The sequence below is a fragment of the Microtus ochrogaster genome, unplaced genomic scaffold, assembly GCF_000317375.1.
Source record: "Microtus ochrogaster isolate Prairie Vole_2 unplaced genomic scaffold, MicOch1.0 UNK108, whole genome shotgun sequence".
In the NCBI taxonomy this organism is placed as follows: Eukaryota; Metazoa; Chordata; class Mammalia; order Rodentia; family Cricetidae; genus Microtus; species Microtus ochrogaster.
In genome coordinates, this window is record NW_004949206.1 from 810672 (window position 1) to 820273 (window position 9602).

Sequence of the window (9602 nt, forward strand, 5' to 3'; positions counted from 1 at the left end):
GGAGTACTTCCGGTAAGGCTCGATAGGGTTCCGGTCGTTTTCGGTCCCCTCCGGTTGTCCTTGGTCACTTCCGGTGTAGGACGGAGAGCTTCCGTTTATTTCCGGTCCATCAGAACGTGACCCCGTTCAATTCTGTAATGTTCCGGGAAACACCGGAAAATAAGCATAGAGAAGCATTTGGGACTTGTAGTTCCCACAGCGAGAACCGTCCGCGACCACAGAGGGGCATCGGAAATGGGAAAGACAAGACGGTTTCCGGTTTCTAGCGGAAGTTAGGTGAAGCGCCGAGCGTTCTGGGAGTTGTAGTTCACCGGAGATTACCGCTTACCAAGTACGGTGGGAACTAGGAAACCGGTCAAACGCGTTTCCGGTTTATACTAGAAAGTAGTTGAGGAAACCAATGGGCCCTCTGGGAGACGTGGCTCACATGAAACCCCGGTTCACGGTCACGGCGGAACTACAAACTCGGCAGAAACGCCGAGCATTCTGGGAGATGTAGTTTACCGCGAAACCCCGCCCACCGATCGACCACGGTGGGGATTCGTTAATAAGGCAGCCACGGGCGTTTTCGGTATGTACCAGAAGTTCTGTAGAACACCGCCGAGGCTTCTGGGAGATGTAGTTCACCTGGGAACCCGGTCAACGGACACGGCATGCTCGCGAAACCGGCTCAGTAGTGAACACTTTCGGTTGTACCGGCGGTTGGACTGACAGCTAATGACACCGGAAATAGGTCAAGGAAGAGCCGCCGGGCATGCTGGGAAATGTAGTTCACAATGGGACGCTTATCATGGTCACAGAAGCCATGAAGGAGAAGTTCGGGTGACCGGAAGTGAGATCCAGGGGCAGCGGTGCATGCTAGGAGATGTAGTTCTCCCTGGGAGGCCCACACGGGATGCCGTCCTGCACAGCACTGACTTACACTGGGAATCGGAAAAATGTGCTTAACAGCTGGAAGTGAGATTCCCGGCGACGCAGTGCATACTGGGAGATGTAGTTTACTCTGGGAGGCCCAAATTGAGTCTCCAGACTGCATTGGTTTATACTGGGAATCAGGACGCGTTTACAGCCGGAAGTGAGGAGTAGCCCCGCAGTGCATGCTGGGAGATGTAGTTCAACGTGAGAGACCCACACCCCTGTTTCATACTGGGAATCAGAAGTATGTGAATCCCCGCCGGAAATGAGATAACGAAATCACAGTGCATCCTGGGAGATGTAGTTCATCTTGGAGCACCCGCAATTTATCTCAGGGCTCTACTGGCTTACACTGAGAATCAGGAAAAAAATTGCTTGACAGCCAGAAGTAATGAGTAGAGAGCCGCAGTGAATGCTGGGAGATGTACTTCAGTCTGAGAGGCGTCATGCTGTGCATAAGAAGCCCACAGTAATGTGACACTCACATACCAGAAACTCACTTGTGACATCATAATACTTGAGACTCACATGTAACGTTTTACTAGAAATGCACAGACCCAGAAATTTTCCCTCTTCCCAGCATGCACTGTGAGCTCCTTTCCTCATGGCCGCCGGGGTCACAGCAGGGACACGATGGGGTCACAGGGTCATGTAAGAGCCTTCATCCATCAGGAAGGTGGCCCCGCCCACCCTCACCACGTCCCTGTCCCTCGGGGCCTGGCATGGGAGCCCGGGAGACCCCAAGCCTGGGTCGGGTGCCGCGCTCTTCCCATGATGCTCCAGGACCAGGGCCACCTCAGCAGGGTCAGTGGGGTCAACGGCTTCGGCCTTCGGGGGCGGAGACACGTCCTGCGCAATCCAGGCCTGGGGGCGGGGCCAGAAGTGAGGGGCGGGGCCGGCACTCAGCCTGAGCATGGCTATGGGCGAGGGTGGGGTCGGTTAGGTCCAAAGTCAGAGAGGAAGTGGAAGGGTGAGGGACAGGAAGCGGGACCCTGACAGACAGGAAGTGGGTGGGCGGTACCTGGAAGTTCCCACCATGTCGCTCAAACAGTCCTTGGAAGCCACCCCTGGGGTCGGGGACCCAGGGTAGGAGGCCGCGCTTGACCCTGGGGGCAGAGCCGGAAGTAACGTCATCGCGGCCTGGAGCAGGGAGCCTGAGATTTCGTGTCCCTGGCCCGTCCCTGGCCCCGCCCACTCCTCCTAGGCCCCGCCCCCACCTCCACAGTGCCAGCAGCAGCAGCAGTGATGTCAGCAGGGTCACGAGGCCACAGGCGACCTGGAGCTTTGGGAACCCGGAATAGGGCGGAGCCTGGCAGGAGCCTGGGGGCGGGGCCTCAGGGTCAGGGGACCTGTGTTGTCAGTTGCCAGGGCCCGCCCCATGATGTCACCCTCGTCCAGCCCAAAACCCTTGCCATTGCCAGCCAGGCCCTGCCCCATGACGTCACCCACCATTCCCTGCACCCATAGCTTCACCAGCCCTCCATTGTGTCACGGGGCTCCAATCGCTAGGCTGCACTTCGCCGCCATAGAACGATTCCCGCGGGAACGCCCGGACCCTGAAGGCGAGGCAGGCACTGCGGTCGACTCCGCCCACGGTGACGTCACAGGAGGGCGCTGGGGCGGAAGCCTGCAAGATGGGGACAGAAAGTCTTTGGGCGTGACCCCGGTGACATATGGAAGCAGGAAATACATGGGCAACAATCCAGTGCTGTCACTGGAAGACTGCGCATAGAACCCTGATGATGTCACCTCCACCCCCACTGCATGCTAGGACCATGACGTCACCCAATGCCCTCCCCGTTGCAAGCTGGGACCTGATGATGTCACCCCTGCCCCAGTGAATGCTGGGACCCAATGATGTTGCTGCTCACCACCCAGTCAATGTCACCCATCCCGCGGTGCTGGATGACGTAATCGAGGCCGACGTGGGGGAGAGCAGGACATGTGACACGGATGGCATCCTCCAGCCAATGGAGAGTGAGTTTGTCGGGAGGGCGGGGCTTCACTGGGGAGGGGGATAGAGAGAGAGTGTGTGCACACATGCAAGAAAGCTGTCAATCATTACTCAAGAACCAGTCCCCGCCCCCATCCCTGTCACTCATGAACCAGTTTTCGCCGCTCCCCTGTCACTCACGGACACAGGCTCCGCCTCCCCCATGCCACTCACGATCACAAGCCCTGCCCCCTCTGTTTCGCAAGAGCCAGGCCCCGCCCCCGCCCCTGTCACTCACGGGCAAAGGCCACGCCCCCTTCCTGTCACTCACGGAAGGCCGAGGCCAGCCCCTTCCGGTGGAACACAGGTTCCGCCCCCCGACGCACGTCAATCTCCAGGGGGCTTCTGCTGCGCACTGGGAGGATGCAGCCGGAAGTGAGGCCGTCGGACAGGAAGTACCGGGGGCAGGGCCGCAGGGGCTCTGGGATGTAGCTGTGGCGAGAGTGGGGATGAAGGGAGTTGGGGGGCTGGATTTAGTGGGCGGGGCTCTGAGATCGGCGTGGTCAGATGGCGGGGCGGAACCTGGGGAATGGGCGTGGTCGGGGAAGGGGGCGGTGCCAGGCCGATGTCACTCACCGCCATGCCAGGCTCAGATTCGCCCCCGCATGCTTGGCCGGGTCCCACGTGACCTCCACGTCACGCAGGTCGTGGCAGACGACGGTGACGTCTTCTGTGGGGCGGGGACGGGTGACGTCAGCGACGGGGGAGAGACTGAGCGCCCCGAGGCTGCGCTCCCGGCCTGTCAGTCTGGGCGCCCGGGGCGGAACTTCCCATCTGTAAACTCCGCCTGTCAATCTGGACCCGGGGGCGGTACTTCCGGTCCCTGGCCTTGTCTGCCACCTGCGCCTGATCCGATCCCGGAAGTGGGTAACCCGCGTCCGCGCCCCCTCAGACGTCACCGCGACCCCCGGTCCTGAGCCCCACGTGTCCCCCGGGGACCCTGCCCGTCCCCCCCTCACTCACCCGCGCTCTCCCGGATCCGGAGCTGCAGCAGGAGGATGACGGCGATGGACGCGGCGGGGCCGGGCATGGCGGTGACCGAGCACCGAACACCGATGGAACCGAGCACCCAGCGGACTGAGCACCGAGGGAACCCAGCACCGCGGGGACCGAGTACACCAGGTACTAAGCACCGGCCACCCCGTAGACCGAGCACCTAGCACTGCGGGGACTCAGCACCGAGCACCTAGCGGACTGAGCACCGAGCACCCCGGGTACTAAGCACTGAACACCGCGGGGACCGAGCACCGCCGGGACCGAGCACCCCAGGTACTAAACACCGAGCACCGCGGGGACTGAGCGCGGTCTCCCCACCCGGCCCTGGCATTTTGGGGAAGTCAAAGAAGGAAGTGCGCCTGCGCGGGGGCGATGGGGATCTCAGCTGAGTCAGCGATGGGGGTCAGATATGGGGTGGGGGTGCTAGTGATCCGGGTGCTGGGTACTGGGTGATTCGGGTGCTGAGTGCTGGGTGATCCCGGTCATATGGGTGTTGGGTGACCCGGGTGCTGTATGCTATGTGCTGTGTGATGCGGGTGCTGGGTGATCTGGGTGCTGAGTCCTGGGTGCTGTGCTCAGTCAGCCCACAGTGCATCCTGGGAGGGGGAATCCCAGGCCTCATGGCAGCCCCCCCATGATTGACAGGTGCTTTGCCCATGACATCATCCACAGCCTCCAAGCACGTGACCCCAGTGATGTCAAATATCCCCGGTGATTGACAGGAGGCGGGACTGCGCCATGGCCCCTTCCTGTCTGCACCAGAGACCGCCCACGATGACGTCATAGGGCTTCACTGTCAATCAAGCCCCCAGCTGTCAATCACCCTGTGCCCTGCCCACTTCCCCATTTCCAGCTGTCCATCACCCGCCTGTCAATCACTCAGTTCCTCTCCCAGAATAGGAAGTGCAGTCGATGGCGACCTGGTGAGGAGCAGGGAGCTGGGGGGTGCTGGGCTGAGTCCTCCTGGGTGCTGGGTGCTAGGCTGAGTCCTACCGGGTGCTGGGTGCTGAGCTGAGTCCTCCTGGATCCTTGGCTGAGTCCTCCCAGGTGCTAGGTTGAGTCCCCAGATGCTGTGCTGTCTCTCAAGATGCTGTGCTAAGTTCTCCCGAGTGCTGGGTTCTATGCTGAGTGAGTCCTCCCTGGTGCTTGGCTGAGTCCTCCCGAATGCTGGTTGCTTGGCTGAGTCCTTCCGAATGCTGGGTGGTGGGCTGAGTTATCCTGAGTGCTGTGCTAAGTCTTCCTGGGTACTGGGTGCTCTGTCTTCCCGGGTGCTGAGTGCTGTGCTGAGTCTTCCTGGATCCTTGGCTGAGCCCTTCTGGGTGCTAGGTTGAGTCTTGTGCTGTCTCTCAAGGTGCTATGCTGAGTTCTCTCGTGTTCTGGGCTGAATTCCCAGGTGCTATACTTAGTGTAAAGGTGCTGTGCTGAGTCCTCCTGGGTGCTGTCCTGAATCTTCTCAGGTGGTGGGTGCTGTGCTGAGTCCTCCCATGTGATTTATTTATTATGTATACAATAGTCTATCTGTGTGTATGTCTGCAGGCCAGAAGAGGGCACCAGACCTCTCTACAGAAGGTTGTGAGCCACCATGTGGTTGCTGGGAATTGAACTCAGGGCCTCTGGAAGAGCAGTCAGTGCATCTCTCCAGCCCCCCTGCATTGAGTTTTCCCAGGTACTGGGTCCCAGGCTAAGTTCTCTAAGATGCTGGGTACTGTGCTGAGTACCTGGGTACTGTGTTCTGTACTCCTAGGGGCAGCGGGCTGTGCTGAGTGCCCAGGTGATTGACAGCTGACACCATCATGCTTCTATCTTCTGATTGACAGGTGACCGCCCGGCCCAGCCCACCCCACGAGGCCCCGCCCCTAGCCGCCATGTTGCTCTTGCTCTTCCCTGCCCTGACCCTCGCTTCTCTACCCACGGAGGCGGGACTTCAGGTTGACTCCAAGCTGAAATGGCCCCACCCAGAAACGGACGGTCCCGCACCGGAAGTCCCGCCCCCTCCCACGCCCTCTGCCCTGAACCTGACCTTCGACCCTGGCACCTGGACGCTGACCTGGCTCTGCTCCCATGACATCATGGTGACGTCATGCTACGTGAACTTCACCCTGCATGGGAGGCCTACGAGGCGCAGGATGCAGGTGGGGATCGGGGCTCGTGGGGACGTCATCCCTTCCGGGAGGGGGAGGGCCCCCCAGTGACATCATCCCTCTCCGGAGCTTTGGGGATTCCCGATGACGTCATCCCTACCTGGGGTTGAGGGTTCTGATTGCGTCACCCGTACCTGGGGCTGGGAACGCTGACGTCAGGAGGGGGTCTCCTATAACGTCATCTCCCCCCAGAATACACTTGGGTGCCGCTGCCAGTTCAGGGCCCTGACCCTGCACCTCGGGGTCACTCTGGGGGTCAACGCCACCACGGGCAACGTCACCATCCACGAGAGACTGGACTACATCTTCCCCGGTGCGGGGGCGGGACTTCCGGGTGTGGGCGGGTCACGCCAATCACCCCGTTTCCCGCCCCTCCTGAGTGTCCCTGCCGGCGGGGCTTCTTCCCCTGCGTGCTATGACGTCAAACCTCCCCCCAGGGCCCCCAGGGTCCGAGGCTGTCAACGTCTCCTGCGAGATCCATGACGCTGCTGCCATGACGTGCACCTGGGAGGCAGGGCCTGCTGCACCTCCAGACGCTCGCTACTTCCTGGTCCTGCGCAACACCACGTGAGCCTGGGGTGACGTCACAGGCGGGGGTGGGGGTGGGCTTTGGTGACATCCTAGATCGATTGGGGTGACAATGTAGGTTTCCGCACAATGACGTCATAGGTAGGGGAGGTGACATCGCCTCCAGTAACCCTTACCCCACCCCCCAGGGGCCACAAGCTGCCCGGATGTCCCAGCGGCCCCGCCCTCTCTGGCTGCCGCATCAATGACCTCACAGGGTTGCCGGACCGGCTTCACGTGACCGTGGCCGGATGGAGCCAGTCGGGCGGCGCCTTGAGGGCCTATGACGTCATCCTGAATACCAAGGCCATCGGTGGGTGACATCATGGCTGGGGGCGGAGCTTCCCGGTGTGTGGGCAGGGCTGGGTGTGATTGACTGGCGTCTGATGGACAGGATTTCCTGTTTGGGACCTGAATTAAATGACAGGTGAGGGGCGGGACTTTCTGTTTGGCATTAGAATTACGTTTGAGTGACAGCTGAGAGGCAGGACTTCCTGTTTGGTATTATGATTAGCTTTGACTGACAACTGAAGGGCGGGACTTCCTGCCTGTGGGCGGGGCCTCTCTCACTACTGGCCCCTTCCCCAGAACGTCTGTCCCCGCCCAGCAACATCACGGGAAGCTGCAATGCCTCGCACTGCGCTGTCTCCTGGGTTCCACCCCGCACCTGGGCCACTATGGGCTTCGCTGACTTCCGCTACGAGCTCGACCTGCGCCGAACAGTGCGTGCACCCCAGGGGATGCTGGGAAATGGCGGGGGGGGGGGGCCTTTTGCTCTGATCCCACTTTCTGTTTCCTGAGGGTGAGACTTCCTGTTGTTCTGGTCACACTTCCTGTCGTTGTAACCCCACTTCCTGTCTTCTAGGACATGGACCCGGACCCGGACCTGGACACCACGGTGAGCCGACCCAACAGTGACCCCCCCCCCAGCCCCCATCGACCCCGGAAGTCCCACCCTGACCTGACCCCCCCCCCCAGGTCACCGTCTCCAGCCGCCCCGAAAACCGGTTCGAGTTCCCAAGCCCGGAGCCTCGGGAGGGTCACGTGGTCAGGGTGCGTGTGGGCGACGTGCGCAGCAAGCGGTGGAGTGTCTGGAGCCCACCAGTGAAGTTCGGTGGGTCCCGCCCCTTTTTGAGCATGAGCCCCGCCTTTTCCTGCCCCATTCCCATCCTTCCCCATTAAGCCCCTCCTTCCTATATGACTCCTATCCCTCCACCATCACCTCTCCATGCCCCACCCCTGTAGGCGCTGACCGCCCCATCGTCCCCCGCCTGCCTGTCTACATAATCGCGATGGGTGTGACCCTGACCTGTGTCCTGGGCTTGGCGCTTGCCTGGAGGAGGTGAGTGGGCACTGCCCTGGCCCAAGATGGCTGCTGTGGCCTCAACATTCCCAGCCTGACCCACCATGACTGTCACAGCTGCCCTGGCCCAAGATGGCTGCCCTGACCTAAGATGGCTGGCATGGCCTCACATTGGCCGCCCTGACCCAACATGACTGTCATGGCTGCCATGGCCCAAGACGGCCGCTCAGGCCCCAACATGGCCGCCCTGACCCAAGATGTCTCCAGTTGCCTCACATTGGCTGCCTTGACCCCCGACCCCAGGTTCATCTGGCACCGCCTCCTCCCCCGCATCCCCGACATCCAGGACAAAGTCAGCGACAATGCTTTGGTCAATCCCCAGGTCAGAGGTCAGGGATTGCAGGGTGGGGCCAGGCCTGTCCGTGACCCCTACTGACCCTCCCCACCCAACCAGACCCTCAGGAAGGACCTGGCCGCGTAGGAAGTCCCACCCCCGGGGACCCGGAACACAGATGAAGCCCCATTCCTGCCGATCTGGAAGTGAACCGAACCCAGAGATGTTGACCTGGAAGTGATTCATTCTTCCTGGTGTTTTTATTAAGAAATAAACCCGAGCCTGGCAATGATGTCCCTGTCATGTGTGAAATCACCTGTCAGTCACCCCCGGGGAGGCGGGACTTCCGGGATCTGTACACTCTGCTCTGGATTCCTAGAAAGAGGAAAAAAAGTCCATAATGTCATCAGCACCTCCACTGTCAATCACACCGAAGCCCAACCCGTGGGATGAACTGATTAACTCCAGAAGTCCCGCCTCCTGCCCAGTGACTGACTCCCCGCAGTCCCCATGATCACCATGACCAGTTGCCCACCACTCTCAGACCCAGGATTCCAGGGAACTTCCGGCAGAGGTGGCCCACATGGCTGTCAGTCACTCCGCACTTCCTGTGGGGGTGCTGGTGATGTCATCCCAAGTCAGTGACATCTGCACGACCCCCTTCTCAGACCCGAGCTCCCCTGGCTCACTCCCAGCATGCCTTCCAACCCTTCCCCCCCCATAATGACGTCACCCCGGCTCTGACCACACCCCCCACCCACTCCCATCATGCCTCGTGTCCCCAGCCTCAGCTCCAGAAGTTGCTCAACCCTGGGTGTCCCAGGGATTCCGAGCCTTAGTCACTGCCAAGAGGGGAGGGGGATCAGTGCAGATCTCTTGAGAGTTGGGGGCCACGACCCCCGTGACCCCTGACACCATCCACTGTCAGGTGCCTGTGCTCCTGGGAGAAGGGAGTGATGATGTCATTGCGCACGCAGCCCCGCCCCCCCATCCGGTGGGGGGGAGCACGCAGGAATTGTGGGAATTCCAGCGGGGGCGGGGAGACAAGGTGAGCGACGGGTTCCCCTGCCGCAGTGATGTCATAGCTAGGGCCCCCCCCTTACGGGTCTGCACCCCGCCCACGCAGGACCCCCGTGGCCGATCCTATCCAGGCATGGTCGGCCTGGGGCTGCTGCTGAAGTTGGCACCCCTGGCCTGCGTGGTTTCTCAGGAAATTCGGGATCAACCTACCCCAGGACCCAGCAATACCACTCTAGGGAATATACCCAAGAGAGGCCCTATCATATGACAAAAGTATATGCTCAACTATGTTCATAGCAGCATTGTTTGTAATAGCCAGAACCTGGAAACAAC

At 60.8% G+C, this 9602-nt stretch overlaps 2 protein-coding genes across 12 annotated transcripts; one reads left to right on the top strand and one right to left on the bottom strand.

The window, feature by feature from the left end:
• Positions 1-1435: 1435 nt before the first annotated feature.
• On the bottom strand, positions 1436-3946 carry LOC101997621 (cytokine receptor-like factor 2). Of its 2 annotated transcripts, XM_026778156.1 has the most exons (8): positions 3872-3946; positions 3485-3578; positions 3180-3340; positions 2787-2920; positions 2365-2542; positions 2133-2235; positions 1937-2021; positions 1436-1779 (listed from the first exon to the last, which is right to left on the bottom strand). In XM_026778156.1, the coding sequence occupies exons 1-8, from the start codon at positions 3936-3938 to the stop codon at positions 1555-1557; spliced, it is 1047 nt and encodes a 348-aa protein (XP_026633957.1). In that variant the 5' UTR covers positions 3939-3946; the 3' UTR covers positions 1436-1554. The 2 variants fall into 2 exon arrangements, with proteins under 2 accessions (XP_026633957.1, XP_005371464.1); XM_005371407.3 differs by lacking the exon at positions 2133-2235.
• Positions 3947-3955: 9 nt separating this feature from the next.
• LOC101979377 (granulocyte-macrophage colony-stimulating factor receptor subunit alpha) lies at positions 3956-9497 on the top strand. Of its 10 annotated transcripts, none has more exons than XM_026778148.1 (12): positions 3956-4177; positions 4550-4827; positions 5722-6036; positions 6238-6358; positions 6483-6612; positions 6762-6925; positions 7201-7334; positions 7478-7510; positions 7591-7726; positions 7858-7954; positions 8219-8297; positions 8370-9497. In XM_026778148.1, the coding sequence occupies exons 3-12, from the start codon at positions 5770-5772 to the stop codon at positions 8394-8396; spliced, it is 1188 nt and encodes a 395-aa protein (XP_026633949.1). In that variant the 5' UTR covers positions 3956-4177; positions 4550-4827; positions 5722-5769; the 3' UTR covers positions 8397-9497. The 10 variants fall into 10 exon arrangements, with proteins under 10 accessions (XP_026633949.1, XP_026633956.1, XP_026633947.1 ...); XM_026778155.1 differs by having other exon boundaries at positions 7858-7951; XM_026778146.1 differs by having other exon boundaries at positions 4577-4827.
• Positions 9498-9602: the final 105 nt, after the last annotated feature.

Coding starts and splice junctions, on each gene's coding strand:
- LOC101979377 (XM_026778148.1), top strand. CDS start 5,770: ATGTTGCTCTTGCTCTTCCCTGCCCTGACCCTCGCTTCTCTACCCACG. Junction 6,359..6,482: donor ACTGGACTACATCTTCCCCG/GTGCGGGGGCGG, acceptor ACCTCCCCCCAG/GGCCCCCAGGGTCCGAGGCT. Junction 7,955..8,218: donor TTGGCGCTTGCCTGGAGGAG/GTGAGTGGGCAC, acceptor CCCCGACCCCAG/GTTCATCTGGCACCGCCTCC.
- LOC101997621 (XM_026778156.1), bottom strand. CDS start 3,938: ATGCCCGGCCCCGCCGCGTCCATCGCCGTCATCCTCCTGCTGCAGCTC. Junction 3,341..3,484: donor AATCTGAGCCTGGCATGGCG/GTGAGTGACATC, acceptor CTCTCGCCACAG/CTACATCCCAGAGCCCCTGC. Junction 2,921..3,179: donor GGGGCTGGCCTCGGCCTTCC/GTGAGTGACAGG, acceptor CCCCCTCCCCAG/TGAAGCCCCGCCCTCCCGAC.